Source organism: Arvicanthis niloticus, chromosome 3, assembly GCF_011762505.2.
Source record: "Arvicanthis niloticus isolate mArvNil1 chromosome 3, mArvNil1.pat.X, whole genome shotgun sequence".
Lineage (NCBI taxonomy): Eukaryota > Metazoa > Chordata > Mammalia > Rodentia > Muridae > Arvicanthis > Arvicanthis niloticus.
Window position 1 is genome coordinate 74126434 of NC_047660.1, and position 19662 is coordinate 74146095.

Here is a 19662-nt window from a genome sequence, read left to right on the forward strand (position 1 = left end):
CTTGAACTTCTGTACTTGGGAGGCACAGACAGGTGGATATTTTAGAGTTTGAAACCAGACTGGCCCAAATAATGAATTCTAGGCCAGCCAGTTCTACATAGGCAGATTTTTGTCTCCAACACACACACACACAGACACACACAGACACACACAGACACACACACACACACACACACACACACACACACACACCCCAACCAAATCCCCTAAACCAAACAAACTCTGAAGCCCAAGAATGTTAAACATTAGAACAAACATTCCAAAGGGGCCAAAAGTCAAGAGTTATAAAAATAGATCTAATTGGTTTCAATGTGGTATATACTCTCTCATACTATATACACTATGTTCTCAAGTAATTTCAGTGTATGATTCCCCATAAATATGACAAGGTAACAGGCTACTCATTTCTAAAAAACACATTACTATAGTAGCAAAGTCCTCTATTATAGTAAGATCTCTATAAAAATTTCCCACTGAAGTTTATGTTTGGTTATATAATCAAGAATAATTATCATCAAAATTTGCTGGCCTGGCTTCCAAGTGGTTAAATAGTTCTTGAAGCTAATGTGAGTTGGACACAGTGGTGCAGGTTTATAATTCTAGCACTTGAGAAAAGAAGCTGGAAGATGTGGCATTCAGAGCCAGCTACAGTTAGATAAGACCTGGTCTTTATAAAACAAAATAAAATAAAACTGTGTTTTTTTTTTTTCAAAGCAAAAGAAAAAGTATGTGGTTTGGATGTTTTCCTTTTTTCTGTTTTCTTGTGCTGTCTGAGCTTATTGGGGAAATAAGACACACATGTTAATAAAAATGACACGTAAATGAATATTTTTAGTAAGTATTTAAGAGGATGTAATAACTATATCTGTTGTTCGGAGTAGAGGACAAGGAGCCTCACCAGTGGCTATGCAGAAGGCCCAGCAAGTGTCTCAGGGGCTCGACGTGCTTACTGCGAAAGTGGAAAATGCAGCTCGGAAGCTGGAAGCCATGACGAACTCAAAGCAGAGTATTGCAAAGAAGATTGATGCTGCCCAGGTAAGGGGGGGGGGGTTCTTATATATCCTCAATCTCTTCTGCACTGACTTTGTCATCCTCGACTGTGGGCAGATAATGGGTGCTCCTCTTCTTATAGTGACCCAGCAGTGTCCTGTGCTATTCCTCCCATACCATCATAGGTGTAGACTCACGTTTGTCTGTATTTTGAACTAAAGATCTTAATTTTCTGTACTTCTAGTAGTTAAAAGATCTGAGTATGACAGAATCCTAGATTTTGAAACAGGTCCCTGTCATAGAATTCACTACTATATGTAGTAAGAAATATTAAAAATCCTAGCCCAGGGCTTCAACCACGCCTTTGGTTATTGAGTTACTGGGTAAAAAACACACAGAGTCGTTATATTTTTAATAAGCCTGATGCAGCAGCACATTAGCTGGGCAGCTGCCAAGTCTCCATGCTGTTAGACTCTACTTTTCTATTGATAACCCGAGTTATTACTTATGATTTACTCTGTTCCATCTGGGCTATTCGTAACTCTAATTGGGAAGCCCTAGAGTCACACTCTCTTGAGTGTGACTTATCACATAGTGGCTTTCTTTCTCCTCTCCTGTACATTTTTCTTCTACTTCATAGCAGCTCCTTTCTCCTTCTCCTAGTGGTCCTCCTTCCCCAAGCCCACAAAACCTCAACCTATGTCTCTTCTGCCCAGCTATTGGCTGTTGTCATCTTAATTTACCAATCATAGTTAACTAGGGGCAGGATCACTAGCATCTATGTGCAGACTCCAGGTCTTGGGGGTCTGCACTTAGCATTATAATAGACAGTAAAAGACAGAACCTCAACAACTATATTAGGTCATAGTGGCATTCAAATTTCAGATTCTTTCTATACTAAACATCTTTTAAGCATTTAACAAATACAAATACTTGAAAAACTTGGGAAAAAATGTCTCATTAATTCAAAGATGGGATAAAACTTCGAAGATATTTTATTCCTTTTTGTTGTTATTTACCTTTTCTCTTTCAGTTTGGGTATCAAATTCAGGGCCTTGTGCATGTTGGTCAAGCACTGTACTATTAAGATAAAACCCCAGCCTGGGAACTTTATTTTAATGGAAATCAACATGGCTGGAAGTATAGATCAGTGGTAAGAGTATATGGCTAGGTTTGATCCTTAGTATTTGGGGTGCTGGGGGAATATGACGTGATGGTACCTAGGAAAAAAAAGAGTTACTTGATCTTACCTGAGCTAAGAACCTTCATAAAATGATTAGAATAGCACTCTTAAAAAACCAAATGCCAGTATGCAGTGTGACTACTTTAGAGACATTTCTGATGGCTAGGTTTACATGTGGTTCCTGGGTAGATTACATTGTCTATTTTGATGTATAGAATTGGCTGGCAGATCCAAATGGTGGACCTGAAGGAGAAGAACAGATTCGAGGGGCTTTGGCTGAAGCTCGGAAGATTGCAGAATTATGTGATGATCCTAAGGAGAGAGATGACATCCTCCGCTCCCTTGGAGAGATAGCTGCTCTGACCTCTAAATTAGGAGACTTGCGAAGACAGTACGTATCTGATGTCTTAGTCTCATGCTAGTGTCTTCATTTCATGGCCCACTCCCTCTCCCTCTCTTATTTTACTCTAGGAGCATGGAGAGTTAACTCCCCATAGGTTAAATGCATGCATATCTAATCCCCAACATGTACACCTTTAGACCTTACCTCAGACATAATGCATATTAAATGCATAGCTACATACATAGGTTTGTGACATGGCTAGGTCACATGTTGCCTCTGTAATATCTGATGTACACATGTACAGTGTATAGTAATGTAATTGAATTTTACTGATTTGTTGCTGATCAAATGGTTTTAAATGAATATATTTAGCCTTCTGAGAACTTATGTTTAAACTCTATTTTTATAATTTTTAATGTACGATTTTCCTTGCTATATTCTGTTTGTTACATGTCTGTCCTCGACACAAGGAAAATGATTTTTTAGTTAGCTGTAAAAAGACTTCTCTGTGTGTGAGACAGGAATTGTAAGAAGGCACTTTCTCCCTTCCCAGCAGTGTTATTTCTTGAGTAGCAATTACATAAAGGATTCTTAAATCACATTTCCTGGATGATTGTTTTTATAATAACATCCTTGCCACAGCTTCCTCTCTTAAAGACTTTCATCACACCTACTTTGATTATATAGAAAAGAGTTATTCCTTTGTTCTGACAAATATATTGCTCTCTTTAAAATAACAGAAACAACAGCACCATGGGCTGGGGATATAGCTTAATCCGTAGAGTTCTTGTGTAGGGGATGAGTTTGGTCACCAGCATTTCATAAAACAAGATGTGGTGGAAGATATCTATATATAATCCCAGAAATTGGGAGGTAGAGAGAAGATCAGAAATTCAAGTTCTCCTGTGGGTCCATCATGAATTTTATGTGAGACCATAAATTCAAATTTTATTTGAACAAACCAAACCAAACCAAACCAAACCAAACCAAACCAAACCAAACCAAACCAAAGCAAAGCAGCACCATTTCCTAAAACGTTCTACAGTAGGATGTGAGGAGGGTGGTCTGGCCAGCCCATCTGATGTCTGACTGAGGTGGGTGCCCTTGTCTTCCTTCACTGCTCCGTGTGTATCTCTCCAGAATGATTACTTTGTCCATGAGGAAGGCCTTCTGAGAGCTAGAGGAGGACTGATCTTGGTCAGGGGAGTAGTAGAATGGCTGCACTTGCCTTGCCAGACCCTCTCAACCTGCCCTCACCAAAGTTCCAGAGGGAATGATGGGAAAGAAATGGCTCTTTTCTACCCAAGTCCTGCAGCACCGTTTTCCAAGGATAACCAAAGTCACACATCTGGGAATATTCCATTTCTTCCACTTAACTTAGATGTTCTATTTCTGTTCTTCTGTGAGAAAAATGCCTATTTTTATCCTCCCAAAGTAAGAGATTCATTAGAATCCTGACAACGAGGACATTTCTGGCTAAGAAAGCAAAAAGGCAGAGACTGTGAATTCCTATGATCTAACACAGTGTATTACATAGATACTTGGAATGTTTTTTAGATGACCAAGAGATAACTACTGGTAATGGTGGTAACAGTAGACCTTCATGTGTGGCCTCATGCTTACCATTGTAACATAAACTGCTGGGTGGGCAGCAGCCCTAGTCTTTTGAAAACCGCAGTAAACATGGTGTGTCTAACTTTGTAAGAAGGAGGTTAGAGAAATTTAAAATAATAAGGACATTTTTAAAATGAGTCATTTTACTAGATGGGTTAATTTTTTTTTCTCTCTCCTCTGAGATAAAGTTTCTCTGTGTAACAAACAGTCCTGGTTGTCCTGGAACTCTCCGCAGACCCGGGTGACCTCAGACTCAGAGATCTGCTGCCTCTGCCTCCCAAGTGCTAGGATTAAAGGTGTGCGCCACTACCATCCAGCACTGTATTTTCATCTTTATAGATAAGCCAGATGAAGGTACTTTTCTGTGACTGAGTGATCTCAAGGTTTACATTTGACCGCATTTTTGTATTTTCTTTTTCTTTCTTAAATTGTTACTTACTTTATGTTGTATGGGTGTTTGGTCATCACATGCATGTCTGGTGCTTACAGAAGTCAGTAGAAGGCATAGAATCCCCTGGAATTGGGTTACAGACAGTTGGGAGCCACCATGTAGATGCTAGGAATCGATCCTGAGCCCTCTGAAAGAGCAGCCAGTGCTCGTAACTGCTGAGCCATCTCAGCCCCATCTTTTTCCTTTTCTTAATGGTCACAGTCACATTTCTGGAATTAGTTCTTTTGGGACAGTTTCTATTCTTGAGACTAATATGGTTTTTGTTTTTGTTGTTTTGTTTTGTTTTTATTTCTGTGTCAGTACACTTGTTCAGGATCTTAGGCTGCAAGGAACTGGATCAAGTACTAAGTAACAAGTTATTGAAAATATATAGAGGCAACTAATGGAAGGCCAGCCTGAACTGTGGCCAAGTCTAGAAGTCACTAGTCACTCTCATGTCTTTTCAGTGTCTTAGTTGACAAATGGGTCCTGTATGTCTGTTCACTCTTTTTGTTTACTTTGCTTGGGGGTGCTTCCTTTGGTTTGACCTACCAGGTCCCAGGTCTAACATGATTTTCCAGTCCTGGATCCTCTGCTAGTTGACTGAAAATTGTTCTGAAGTATATATGGACCAAAGATTATCTGCAAATTTTGTTTAAAATGTGGACTGTTACCTCATCCTAGACATAATTTATCAGGGTCTCTTTTGATGATTTAACTAACTATCTGAATCTAAAAATAAAGTCCCAGGTACCTTTTATTCACACTGTACTTTAGGAAACACTAGACTCTAATTAAGTGTAATTTGTGACTGCAGGTGTGTTGTTTTTTAATAGAAAACCACCCAGTTCAATCAGTTATGGCAGAGAAGGGGGGTTATATGATACTTCCATATGGTAATATAGGTGGTAGTCTGAAAGTGAGCATTCTAAGCTGGGTGGCCATATACACCTTTAATCTCAGCTCTTGGGAAGCAGAGATAGGTAGGACTCTGTGAGTTGGGGGTCAGCTTGGTTTACAGAGCAAGTTCCAGGATGGCCAGGACTATACAGAGAAACCCTGTCTCAATCAAAATCAAATAGAAAAGTGAGCTTTCTAAACTAAGAGGGCCGGATTTGAACCCTGACTCCATTGAATTAAATAATGGGATCTTATTCACCTTTGTGCGTCGGTTTCATGTTTTGGTTAATACTGTTCTTTACCTCATAGGGTTGATGTGAGGATTAAATGATGAAAAGGGAGAGCTTGTAGCATACCTGGAAAAATTAGGACGCAAATACAGCATCATTACTAGTTGTGTTATTACTGATACTGCTTCTACTGCTAACATGGTTGTCTAGGCACACCTAGTTCCACAGGGTGTTTGTGAGTTTACAAATGGCAGGGTGAGAGTGCAGGCAATCTAGTGGTGAGTGAGTGAGCTCAGCTAACGTAACCTGGTATAATTGTAAAGACTGACTCAAGCTAGGAGAAAATAATGTGAATTTAAACTGTTTTCATATTTATGGACTAAATAAAACATTCATTTCAAATTAATTTGGTAATCATTAGCAATTTTCATTCTTATTAACTTGTTATTAACAGTTAAATTATTTCAATGTAAATCGTGTCTACAATGTAAATTATAGCTGGGTGGTCATCTTTACTTTTTTAGGGGGAAAGGAGACTCCCCAGAGGCTCGAGCCTTGGCTAAACAAGTGGCAACGGCGTTACAGAACCTGCAGACCAAAACCAACAGGGCCGTGGCTAACAGCAGACCTGCCAAGGCAGCTGTCCATCTCGAGGGCAAGATTGAACAGGCACAGCGATGGATTGACAATCCTACAGTAGATGACCGTGGAGTTGGTAAGGCCTGGTCTCAGTGCAGATGTTCAGTCGCCACAGTTAGTTACTGATTGGCAACAAGGTGCTGAAAGGGTTCTCCAGCCACCAGGAAGTCACTTTTCAGTATGGTTCCATTTCCAGATGTGGCCTGTAAGAACTCTATGATTTAATTGAGAAGTATTAGAGAGTAAATAACGTTGCTATGGATAAACAGAAAGAGCTTCATAATTGAACTAATTATTATCAATCCTATATATATTTTCATTCTGTAGTATTTCTGTTTTTATAGTCCTTACCAAGTACCCAATTAAGCATGAATATATATATATATATATATATATATATATATATATTTTTTTTAAATGACAGTAAAAGGTATAGAATGTCCTCACAGCATCCTGTAAAAGTTTAAATATTTTTGATGTTGTTGTTTTGTTTGTTTTTTTTTGAGACATGGTCTCTGTGTAGCTCTGGGTATCCTAGAACTCACTATCTAGGCCAGGTTAGCCCTGAACTCACAGAGTTCATCTGCCTCTGCCTCCTGAGTACTGGGATTAAAGGAGTGCACCACAGTGTCTAGCTGAAAGTTGAAAATTGTATAACCTAAAAGTCTGATTTTAAGAAGACCGACAAAAATGTATATAATTTGTTGTATGATTGCCTAGCACATTTGCCAAGGCTGAAAGATAATGCTCTCCTTTCCTACGTTCACTGGGTAAGATGAGCGTTTAAATTAGTGATGTCTGGTGTCAGTGAGGGACTAGAGAACTGGGCAGATGCATAACTGGGTAGAGGAAGGAAATGACACAAACACTGAATCTCGTGTTCTGTGCACAGTGCTGTTAAAATCTTTATACCTATTGGGTCTACAGTTTGGTTTTTAGGAGTGTTTTTTTTTTCTGTTAATTCATTTCTAAGTTACTATCAGAATGTATGTAAACAATATGAATATTCAATAATACTTAGCAAGCAGTCACATAGTCATGGTTAATGTAATAAAATGTAACTGGCTAGAGAGATGGCTCGGCGGTTAAGAGAGCTGGGCTGCTCTTCCAGAGGATCCAGGTTCAGTGTGCAGCACCTACATGGCAGCTCACAGCTGTCTATTAACTCCAGTTCCAGGGGATCTGTCATCCTCACACGGATATACATGCAGGCAAAATACTAATGTACATAAAATAAAATAAAGATAAAATAAAGTAAAAAATATATAACCTATATTTTTAGGCTATATTTTTGTTTTTGTTGCTTTTATAGTGCTAGGCAAGTAGTTTGCCATTATGTTACACTTCCTATCCCTAGGCCGTGCTTTAAAAAGATATTTAGTAAATGGATACTGCTCATTGAAAAGAATAGGAGTCAAGGAATAAAAATTAGGCTTGGGTGTAGGTCAGTATTAGATTTATGTGAGGCTCTGGGTCCAATCCCAGAGGTTCCCCCCAACCCCCCAAAAAATTTAATGCATAGTGTGTTCTCTTTAAACTTTTCTGTATTTCCAACGAGTTATATTTTGTCAGGGAACCCTGTACCCCTATTAAATGCTATCTAAAATCATCTGGAGTGGCGACACTGTTGTCTCCCTGGGTCTGTGCAAAACTTCAGTGTTTTTCTTTTTGGTTTAGGTCAGGCTGCCATCCGTGGCCTTGTGGCTGAAGGGCATCGGCTGGCCAATGTCATGATGGGACCTTATCGCCAAGATCTTCTTGCCAAGTGTGACCGTGTAGACCAGCTGACAGCTCAGCTGGCTGACCTGGCTGCCCGAGGGGAGGGGGAGAGTCCCCAGGCAAGAGCACTTGCATCTCAGCTTCAGGACTCCCTAAAGGTAGACCCTCCCTTGGTATACTTTCTGATTTCTTAGTGTTGAAAAACAACAGACAAAAGAGACTTTTGTGCAGTGTGTGTGCATGCATGCCGAGGTCAGGATAACTCAGGTATCAGGCACCATCAACCCTTATGTTTTGAGACAGGGCATCTCATTGTTCTGGGACTTGCAGAATAGGGTAGCCTCGGCAGCCAGTGAGCCCCAGGGATCTGCCTGTCAGCACCTCTCCAGTGCCAGCATTGTTAATGGGAGTTTTGGAGTTCACATACAGGTTCTCATGTGGCAAGGCAAGCACTTTACTGACTGAGCTGCCTCTCCTTGGCCTGAGACTTGAGATTCTTGTGTTTAGGGAAAATTAAAACGAGACAAGTATAATAGAAAATCAGAGTTGATTAGGAGAAAGCCAAGTGGCAACAATTAATGTTTTTCTAACTCACATTTAATTAAGAGATCTGTCATGATTTTGCTCTATGCAGATATTATTTTACTGTTATTTAGTCAGTGTTTGTTTAGATAGGGTATCTCACTCTGTAGCCCAGGCTGGCCTTGAACTCTTGTCAATCTTCATGGCACAACTTTCTCACTGCAGCAATTATACACATGTAGCTGGAGGGTATTGAATTTCTCTATAAATGTTACTCCCATTTTTTATTTTTTTAAGATAATAAACTACTTAGAAATTTGGTAATGAGCTTTCTAAGTCGTTAACACAGTCATCACCTGGCTAAAACTGGGAATGGTGAGGAACTCTGTTTCACCTTAGAGCCTGCTCTGTGCTCAGCCCTGAGGTCCTGTTGTTTCATAGTGTCCATTGAGAAAGGAGTCAGATCTGTGCTTTGTACACATTTGATATTTAAGAAATAGTTATGAAGTGAATGAGTGAAAGAATGAATTAATGGGTCAGTGGAATAGGGTATGATAGCAGGTGTCCCTTGTGGGTGTTGCTATACATTTTCATTTGTAAACAATATTTTTAAGGATCTTAAAGCCCAGATGCAGGAAGCTATGACTCAAGAGGTGTCTGATGTTTTCAGTGATACTACAACTCCCATCAAGCTGTTGGCAGTGGCGGCCACTGCTCCTCCTGATGCGCCCAATAGGGAAGAGGTAGGTATCTGAAGTACAGAGGATGCTTGTGGACAAAAGATGGAAGTGCAAAACAGGGGAGCTGTCTTTAAGTGAATGTTGTAGTCTGTGTGGCCATTAGATTAAAGCAAGTGGAGCTGCTTTTCGGTACATAGCAAGAAGCACGACATGGAAGTGTCTTTGGTGTTTGTTCAAAAAACTGGCCTCTCAGTGCTTTTCTTGGTTGTTGTTCTCTTGGGAAGGCATCACTGTAGTCAGGAAGAAATGAGGGGTGAGGGTTACTCCAGCCACAGCTTTCTGAACCGTACTGTAGACTCAACACAAGTCAGGACAATTCTTTAAACTCATTTGATGTAATAATTCTGTGTAAACTCTTTTGGTGACTCTTCCTTGTCCCTGAGTGAAGCCAGAATCATTTCAGTGAATAGCAGGCCAGTGATGTGCTGGTAAGCTAACTCTTCAGGATAGAACCCAAAAGGCCTGATTTGTAAATAAATGTTGCTTGGATTTTTATTATGTAGATACTCTCAATGTGTTATATTGTATTTTTTTGTTGTTGTTGTTTTTCTGAGACAAGGTCTTATTTATGTATCCCAGGCTGGCCTTGAACTTGTTATACTCCTCCCGTCTCCATCTCCCAATATTGTGATTATAGATGTTCACCACTATACCAAGCTACTATAGCTGTTTTAATGTAAAGCTGTTGAAAGCAAAACTGCAAAGAGATGGGACGTATTTGACTCCTGTAAATTAGTATAGATCTATACAAGTGGCTTTACTTCTGAAGTCTGGTCCCTATCTGCCTCCTCGACCTCATAATGACACTATTCATCCTCTTCATATCCCCTATTCACATTGATCTTAAATACCAGTGGTGTTCCTTGAATGTGTGTATGTTCTACTCTCAAGCCCTTGACACTTGTTTTTCTTTTCACAAATTATATTTATTCCCTTTTTTTACCTTTCTATTGAAATCTCACTCTTGTGTGACTATACATAAAAACTCCCACTCCTCATCCCTGGGAGTTCTTAACATCCTTATTCTACTTTTCTTCTTAGAAGTTGTTGATGTTTGATGGGCTGGGGCTATAGCTCACTTTGTCAAGTACTTGCTTATCATGCACAAAGACTCCAGCCCTGCAAAACCTGGTGTCTGGGAATCCCATCGCTCAGGAGGTGGGGACAGAAGATTAGAAATTCAAGGTCATGCTTGACTACACAGCTAGCCTAGGCTGTGTGAGGTCTTATTCCAAACAGAACACACACACACACACACACACACACACACACACACACACACACACAGCATTGGTTCTGTTGGTCTGTCTGGCTCATGTTATCATGAAAGTTCCATGTGGGCAGGGCTTTGCTTTGTCAGTAATTGAGGCCCAGTTCCCTAAGTAGTGTCAGTCACAATTGGGGCTGAGTGGAGCTCTTGGAGAGAATGTCACAGTGTTTTGATGTCTAGACTCTTGTCACACAGCATCTGAAAGAACCTAGGACAGGAAGTGTGTGCTTTTGTAGCCTTTAATTAGTAGCAGAGGAGAAAAGTTTGAAGGGCCACCCAGGGTGTAAAATTTTGGGTAAATGTTGTTTTCTTGCTTCTTAGTGACTCTCCTTTCTCTTTCTGGCAGAGGTTTGGAGGTGGTTCAGTTCAGAGTCTCCTTACACTAGCATGATTTGCTACTCTTTCATCCCAGGCTTCTGACTTTCAGACTCCTAAATTTCCGCTATCTGCTTGTCCTGTCCATTTAGAATCCAGATTGTAGGTGCTTTATATGTTCCTAAGCATATGATGAGTTTCTCTTTGAAATTATTTCCAATGTCTTTTCCCAGCCCTTTACATCAACAGATAATTGAGGCATAGTAACTTTATATCATAAATCACTTTGAATTTTATCATATCGCCAGTTTAAAATCCTATTCTTGTTCTCTACTCCCTAAATGGTTGCTTAGCTCTGCTGTCTTTGAATCATTCAATAAACCACCAACTGTGGAAGAGGGGAAGTTCATCCGACCCTGATCCTATCAGTGGGCATCAGAATAAAGCTGGAGCTTTGTGATAGGCTTTTTTGTAAAGTTTGTTTGTTGTCATGTACCCCAGGCTAACCTTGGAGTCTGAGGATAGCCTTGAGCTCCTGATCAGACTCAGGGCTGGACTAATAGATTGTGCCATAACAGCTGGCTTGTGGGATTTGGGGATCAGATCCAGGACTTCATGCCTGCTAGGCAAGCACTCTGCCAATGAGATCTGTCCCCAGCCCTGTGGTCTGGCTTTTATTATTCTTTGTATGTTGGTTTTATATAGGTTGCTGTCTCTTAGTCCATGCTTCTGCAGTAGCTGGTTGTGTATAATGTCTTGAATACTTGGCCCTTCTGTGTCCTTGCTTCCTCCCTCTTTCTAGTTACTTTTAGCTTCTTTTCTGCCTGGTTCCTCTTCCTTCTTTATTGTGTTCTTTGCTTTCTAGTTAGGTGCCTCTCCTTTTACAACATAAGATTGCTGTGCACCTCTGCTGTTTCACATACTGACACCCTTATTACTAAAACCTGTTTCTGGGTTTCCCAGAAAGGGAATCTCTTTAGATACTATTTATATTCTCCATTTTTTGTCTTTCATTTCCTCTTCTGTCTTTTTCCTTCGTTTTTGTTTTTATCAAAACACAATTTCTCTGTGTAACAGCCCTGGCTGTTCTAGAACTCACTTTGTAGACTAGTCTGACCTCAAACTCAGAGATCTGCGTGCTTCTGTCTCCCAAGTGCTGGGATTAATGGCATTTGTCAACACTGCCTGGCTAGGAAGCTGAGTCAAAACAAAAGGTCAGGATGGATCAAGGGACCTCAGATGGTGGATGTAGAACATTGGAACAAGAATGGAGCTTGCTGTCCAACTATAAAATCTGAGTCAGAGTTGGATACCAAGTATGGAAGTGGTACTCTCAAATGTTATCAATAGGAATTAAAAAAAAAAAAAAAAAAAAAAGGGAAATATTCTGCCAGGCTCCTGGCAGGCTCTGTATGTAGCATAAACCTGATCCAGTGCTGTCTGGTATGGCTTGTTTTCCAGATATCAATCCTAATGTCACCCAAACAAATAGAAATCTTTTTGTCATTTTAAGTTAGTTTTTTTTTTTTTTTTTTGGGGGGGGGGGCGCTAATGTACAGTTTCTCATCCATGAGGGAAGGAAAAGTTAACTTTTAAAATGATTCAGAGAACCAACTAAACAGTTAAGTAGATGGTTTTGCATTTAGAACTAATAAAGTCACCCATTCTTTCCTCTATGTTCTGTCTGGTATGAGTACGAGCTATCGTTTTTCCCATTGAGGTCAAGGGCAGAGTTTTTACAACATTAATGGTAACAGAATACATGAGAGGAGGCTGAAGCCAGGTAAGGACTCTGTGGATACTCAGGAATTGTAATGCACCCACTTGTCTGTCCTCTGCAAAGTAAGACCACCTTTGGGGAATGAAATTATTTAGTCTTCACATTTGGTGAACTTGTTGCAAAGTATATAGTCCTGTGTGTATTCTTGATAAGTAGGTTTAAATGAAGATTCGGGGAGGTGCCTCTTTGTGTGTGTGTGATGCTTAAAGCTGGACCCCTGAGGAAATACATAAAGGTCAAGTTTGCCATTTGACTATTGTTTTATTAATAAGATCTTTGAGCAGTTGCAGAATCAGATTAAAAAGACCTTTCCTCAGGTTTCTCAATGTATTATATGAAGATATATTTCCTTGATGTCTTTATTTATTTATTTTTCTCTAGGTATTTGACGAGAGGGCAGCCAACTTTGAGAACCATTCAGGAAGGCTTGGAGCCACAGCAGAGAAGGCAGCTGCTGTTGGTACTGCCAATAAATCAACAGTGGAAGGCATTCAGGCATCTGTGAAGACAGCCCGAGAACTCACTCCCCAGGTTAACTTTTGCTCACTCTTACTTTCAGTATTGTAAATGAAATCAATTATAGATGCTTTTTTAAGATCATATATAAAAAAGAAAGAAGATCAAAGAAAGAAAGAAAGAAAGAAAGAGAGAAAGAAAGAGAGAAAGGAAGGGTAGGCCGAGGGATGGGATGTAGGACGGCTCCTAACTGCTGAGCCCTTAAAGGCTCTTCCAGAGGACTGCACTTTGGTTTCTAGCACTCATGTCATTTGGATCATAAGTGTCTATAATTCTGTCTCCAGGGGATCTGATGCCTCTGATCTTCATGGGCACCTGCACTCATGTGTACATACCCACATACAACACACATAATTACAAAAAATAAAAATAGATCTTAAAAAATGCATGTGGAGCTAGGTAAATAGCTCAGCAGAGAAAGCACTTGCCACATAATTATGTGGACTTGAGCTTGAATCCCCAGATTCCATGTGAAAGCCAGTCATAGTAGGATATGTCTGTCATACAGTGCTCCTCGGGGGAGAGGGTGGGTAGAGACAGGAGAATCTCTGGGATTCTCAGGCCAGTGAGGCTAGCATATGGAGTCATAAATAACAAAGGGTCCCTTGTCTCCACTGGGTTGAAGCAAGGACCAACACTAAGGTTGTCCTTTGACTTCCACATACATTTGTGGCACAAATGTACCCAATCACACATACAAATGTTTGTATGTGCACCTACATCATATATGCACACTACACACACACACACACACAAGTGCGTATGCATGGATATTTACATATTCATTGGGTCAAACCTGGTGACTGCTAAGCTTTTAGAGGAGTTTGAACTTTATACCTTTTTGCCTTGTTTGAATTTTTAAATAATGGCCAGAATTATTTCAAAAGCAAAAGACAAGCAGTAAAGCAGCTTTCTTTCCTATCACACATGTTTAGTTAAGAAAATATTTGGATAATATTAAGAGAAAGTTTATTTAATTTCTGTCTTTCCACAGCATCTCTTTGCAGAGATTGAAAAAAAAAAAATAGCTGTTTCCGTTGCTTCTTTCTTTCTTCTATCTAATTGCATAACTGAGGTATCTAATTATGGAGCCAAAGTATAGCCAGGAAGTTAGGGAACAAAAGACTGGAAATGAGAGAAAACAAATTGGAAAGAAAGTTCTGATAAATCAGCCAGCCTCCCCTTCCCACCCTAACCCTTGTTTTTTGAGGTAGGCTTTTGATTTGTAGCCTAAGCTGGACTAAAACTATCTAGTGCTAGGACTATAGGTACACAAAACCACACCTAGCTAGCTTTCTTAGATTAGCTCAGCATTTAGTGTGAGGTTTTACAGGCTTACATTCCCTTTCTATTAATACAGAGAAATCATATTGGGAGTTCTGCTTGGCTGTATAAGTCTGCGATTCTAGCTTTTGTTGAACTTGTCTAGGGAGGGGAGGGAAATGGTCTATGTGTGTGCCCATGTTGCCTGCTTCTGTTTTTTTTTTTCCCTTTCTCTTTCCCATCATTAGGAATGGAGCCCAGGGCTGGATACATACAAGGCAGATACCTCCCACCATGCTGGGGCATGTAGCTCCATGTAGAAAAGTCACATTCATTTAATTAAAAAAAAAAAAAAAGTGTTTTAAAAACTGGATCTTGTTATGAAGCCCAGGCTGGCCTTGAACTCACACCAGTTCCTCAAATGGTGGGATAGAAGCTTGTACCTCTATGCTGGCTTTATCCAGCCTTTTCAGAAAATTTTATAAAATTTGAACTTTCTTTTTCTGTTTTCAGCATCTGTTAGCATAAAATACATGCAAACACATATGCAGTACCCTCTGGCTGAGGGGCACAGGAGAGAACATAACTTTACAGTTCGGCATCAGTTTAAGGTTGTAAAAGCTGATTACCTGGAAAATCCAAAGCAAGTAAAGTATTTATTACATTGTTCAAACGTTCTTTTTTTCTATTAAAGAGATTTTTAAAAAACAATATTTATTTATTTATTTAATGTATATGAGTACACTGTAGCTGTCTTCAGACATACCAGAAGAGGGCATTGAATCCTATTACAGATGGTTATGAGCCACCATGTGGTTGCTGGGAATTGAACTCAGACCTCTGGAAGAACAGTCAGTGCTCTTAACCGCTGAGCTCCAAACCAGAAAAACAAACAATAACAACAACAAAAACACAACAACAACAACAACAAAACAACGAAACCCCAGAAAAGCAGAAGCTTATGGGCTACAGCCATTAGAGGCATAGTAAGTCTCCTGCTTTTCTGAATTATTCAGAAAACCCAACTTTTTCTTTACCTCTATTTAAGTTTTTTTTTTAACACTTTGGGCTTTCCCCCCAATATTTTGGTTTTGCTTTTTTTCTAAAGCATCTCTCCTTCCCATGTGGCTGCTTGTCTTCCATGTGTCTGACCTTTTATGCCAGCTTAAATGGCTTTTGTCTTCTTTGTTCAACTCCCCCAGGCAGGCTTGCCTGTGCTGTGGTTTTTCTTTTAAACTATATCACAATTGTCCATGTGCTTCCAAAAACAAAAAACAATGCAGAAAACTAGACTTAAAACTCCAGTCTTGGAAAGAATGAGGACTTTAGACACAGATCTGGGCTCAAATGTTTCCTAGCTTTCTCATTCACTGAAGCTTATTCCTTCACAGTGCACTGTTTTGAGGAATAAACACATACATGCATGCACTGTGCACTACCAGGCACTTAGTACTTCTTCCCCAAACACCAACACTGCCTGCCTGGGAACGTCTTGGGTGTCTTGATTTTTGCAGCTTGGAAGTGAAGGCGTTACCTACTCAGCCTCTCATGGGATTGTTGTAAAGATTCAGTGTGTAATAGATGTTGAGAGCAGTTTGTTGATTGAACAGGAATTTTAGTTAATATTATTCTAAAAGAATTTTGAGTAATTGGTTAATTGTGAACATGTATTTTAAGCACTATTATTCATTAATCAAATTTGAATAGTGTTTTGTCACTCTCAAATATTCTACTTTCTAGACAGGGTTTACTATGAAGCCTCGATGGCCTGGACCTCAGTGTGTAGGATGGATTGCTCTTAACTCAGAGTTCTGCCTGTCTGCCCAGTGCTAGGATTAAAAACATGTCTACATCAATCAATCAATCAATCAGTCAATCAATCAATCTCTCTCTCTCTCTCTCTGTCTTTCTCTCTTTTCCTCCCTCCCTCCCTCCTTCCCTTTCTTTGTCTCTCTCCTTCTCTCTCTGTCTCTCCCTCCTTCCTTCCCTCCCTCTCTCCTTCTCCCCCTCTCTCCATCTCTCTCTTAGCATGGGTCTTGGTATGTAGATCGTCCAGGCTTGCATGTCAGTGTGGAGTGGAGTCCTGCCTGCTTCATCTCTGAGTGCTAACATTTAGGGAATTATACCACCACATTCGGTTGTTGTTTTTAACACAATATTTTGCCTAGGCTGATTTTGAACTTGTAAATCTCCTGCCTCAGAATTGAATTACTTTGCCTAACTACATTTTTAGTTTTCTTTTGGTTCTTTTTAAGATGAAAAGTTGATACCAAGATATCGACTATTAAATATATGTCCGTTTTATTGTTCTTCTGAGATAGTAAATGAATGCTCACTTACTTTGATACCTTAATTTTTTCTTAAAACTAGGCTGTGACTCTATCTAAGCCTTTGTGTGAAGGGCCCACTCTGGGGTATGTTTATGGCATCAAACTTAATTCATTTAGCCTGAAGAGGCTTGCCAATTGTGGTTTTCTGGTGCCATCTATAGGTAGAATGGAGAAAAGCTTCACTCTGCATTTGTATTTGGAATGTGCTGGTGCCCTGGTATTTGAAAATTGCTTTGTTATCGACAGGTCATCTCAGCTGCTCGAATCTTACTGAGGAACCCTGGTAATCAAGCTGCTTATGAACATTTTGAGACCATGAAGAACCAGTGGATTGATAATGTTGAAAAAATGACAGGTAGAGTTTTGTAGAATGCCTTTGGTCAGATGCATGAGTTCTGAGGACCTCAAGCAGGACCGGTTATATCAGCTGTAATTGGATAGAGGGACAGTCAGGGGCTCAGCAGCATGCTGGGCCCTGATTAGGCTGCTGAGCAGAGGCGGCTTCTCATTCAAGCTTTGCTACTTTGTCGGACGAGAGGCTGTTTGAGCTTCTTTTATTTTAGACCCGCCCTCCGTGTGATGGTCATCGTTATAGCTGCTATCTTCTCTTTGAATAGTGGCTTTGCTCCCTCCCAGCTAGAGTTTGGTTTCAGAGGCTGGAAGGCAGTGTTTGCGGATACAGTAAGTGTCCCTGTCATTTTCAGAGGGTTCACATTTCAAGGAACCACAATAGCTACCATTTAACCCAGCTTGTCTCAGACTTTCCTCCAACTTATCAACTACATGGTTCTGGAAAAAAAAAAAAAAGAGAGAGAGAGACACTTGCAGAAGCGCCTCTGAGTTCTCTGTAAAGGGGCAGGACAGAAAGGCAGAAATGAGGAGTGTAGGCTCTTTGCTGCTGTCGGGTCTATAGCAGCCAGAGATGAAAGCGGAGCTCCCAAAGTGTCTAAAGCGAGGTAACAGAAATAAGAAACAGGCTGTTAGGGTTACTGGAGTCCTCCGTGTGGCTCACCTTAGGCACTTCAAGCTGCCAACAATCAACAGGTGGTGGAGAGTGAGCCGGGAAGGGAGAGAATGTTATTAGCAGATACTGTGGTGGCAATACGGTGAAGGTTTCAGACTCAGTCCGGTTCTTCCTGATGTCTTTGCGTGTCTGGTTGTCTGTGGTGGATTTAAGAGGACCAGTGACCACGGTCAGTATAAATCCTGGGGCCAAATGACCTTCTGGGCTGTGCTGCTTACATTTCAGTTTTTTTTTAAGCTATTTTGTTCACTTGAAAGCTTTCAATTTTGTAGGAAGAGCTTTGAACCGAGAAGAGAATTCTGAGTGTTGTACTTTCTCATGAGATTCAAACAGACAACAGTGTTTTCGAATCTTTGTTCTCCTAAAAGCAAATTCAGTTCCATTTCTGTTCTGACAGGGCTGGTGGACGAGGCTATTGATACCAAATCTCTCTTGGATGCTTCTGAAGAAGCAATTAAAAAAGACCTGGACAAGTGTAAGGTAGCCATGGCCAATATTCAGCCTCAGATGCTGGTCGCTGGAGCAACCAGTATTGCCCGCCGGGCCAACCGGATTCTGCTGGTTGCTAAGAGGGAGGTAGAGAACTCTGAGGATCCAAAGTTCCGAGAGGCTGTGAAAGCTGCCTCTGATGAACTGAGCAAAACAATCTCCCCCATGGTGATGGATGCCAAGGCTGTGGCTGGAAACATCTCTGACCCTGGTAAGCAAGAGTGCACTGTGTCTTTCATTCTAATTGCTAGGCTAACTTGGTAGAGATGGGAAAAGAGTAGTTATTCACAACCACCGCATATAAAATCTGGGAGGCAATGTATGGACACTGACTGGTTTGGTGCTCTCTCCTGTAATTTCCACACCCAGGAGGCTGAGGCAGAAGGATAACTGTCAGTTTGAGGTCAGTCAGGGCAGAGTTACAAAATAAGTTACAGACTGTCTCAGAAAACCCAAGTGGGGACAGTAGACATTTAGCTTTCCTTCTGTTCATTTTTTTTGCAGTATTGTCAGGCCTGTCAGTTTTTGGATCAGGTTCTTTACCCTTTCCTAATGTTATCTGGCTTGCTCTCCCTGTTGATAGTCATAATTTTGGAAACTTTAAAATAAATGCTAATTATCTGCCACCCATTTAGTTCATGAAGGTGGTGTGTCTTTTCTTTTACTCTTCTTGCATACAACGACCTTTCTCTGTAGAGAATTTTGTTTTTGTCAAATCTGGAGGGTTCAAGTAACTTTGGTCTCTTAGGCCCTACATGAGAGAATTTGAATTTTCTCCAGCTACATTTTGATCAGTATTTCAGTACCACCAAAGGAGCTAATAACTTCAGCCACTTGATGGGTTGCAAATCATGTATATTCTTTTCTCTTTGGAAACTAACTTTTCCCATCTCTTCAGTGAGAATCTAGGCTGCTGACTCATTTCTGGCCTCTGCAGCCTCTTTCTCAAATTCCCAGTTCTCCATCTCTGTGGATTTAGTTGGTCTCCTAAGTGGAGTTTCTCATAGTTTAGCACTTCAAGATAAGGGTTAACACGATGAACGCCAACTAGAGCACAGACTCAGAGAGAAATTTGAGATGGACACTGGGGAGTGAGGAAGCTAATCTGAAACTGCCATCTCCCACTCCGCAGACCTATCTCTTGACCGCTTCATCATAAGAGAAGTGATGGGAGCTGCCCAACCCTAGTATTCACACCCAGCATTCTCCAAGAACTTGTTACTTGTATAGTGGGAAGGCATCCTCACCACTGTAGGAGCAGCTGACCTCTGACACTTCCTCAGGGCCTCTGACTTGTCCTCCTTCCCTTCCCCGTGCCCATGATTCCCCTGGCAGCCTTGTTAATGGGAACCAGTTCTTCTGCTG

At 40.6% G+C, this 19662-nt stretch overlaps 1 protein-coding gene across 2 annotated transcripts in view; it reads left to right on the forward strand.

Annotated features, from left to right (window-relative positions):
* Window positions 1-19662, forward strand: part of Vcl (vinculin) — a 96278-nt gene that overhangs the window by 64563 nt on the left and 12053 nt on the right. For both annotated transcript variants that reach the window (XM_034497478.2, XM_034497479.2), the window contains exons 9-16: window positions 882-1035; window positions 2389-2564; window positions 6215-6405; window positions 8007-8206; window positions 9185-9313; window positions 13057-13206; window positions 17031-17139; window positions 18206-18508. In XM_034497478.2, the coding sequence (XP_034353369.1) occupies window positions 882-1035; window positions 2389-2564; window positions 6215-6405; window positions 8007-8206; window positions 9185-9313; window positions 13057-13206; window positions 17031-17139; window positions 18206-18508 (1412 nt within the window). The remainder of the gene's footprint in view (window positions 1-881; window positions 1036-2388; window positions 2565-6214; window positions 6406-8006; window positions 8207-9184; window positions 9314-13056; window positions 13207-17030; window positions 17140-18205; window positions 18509-19662) is intronic.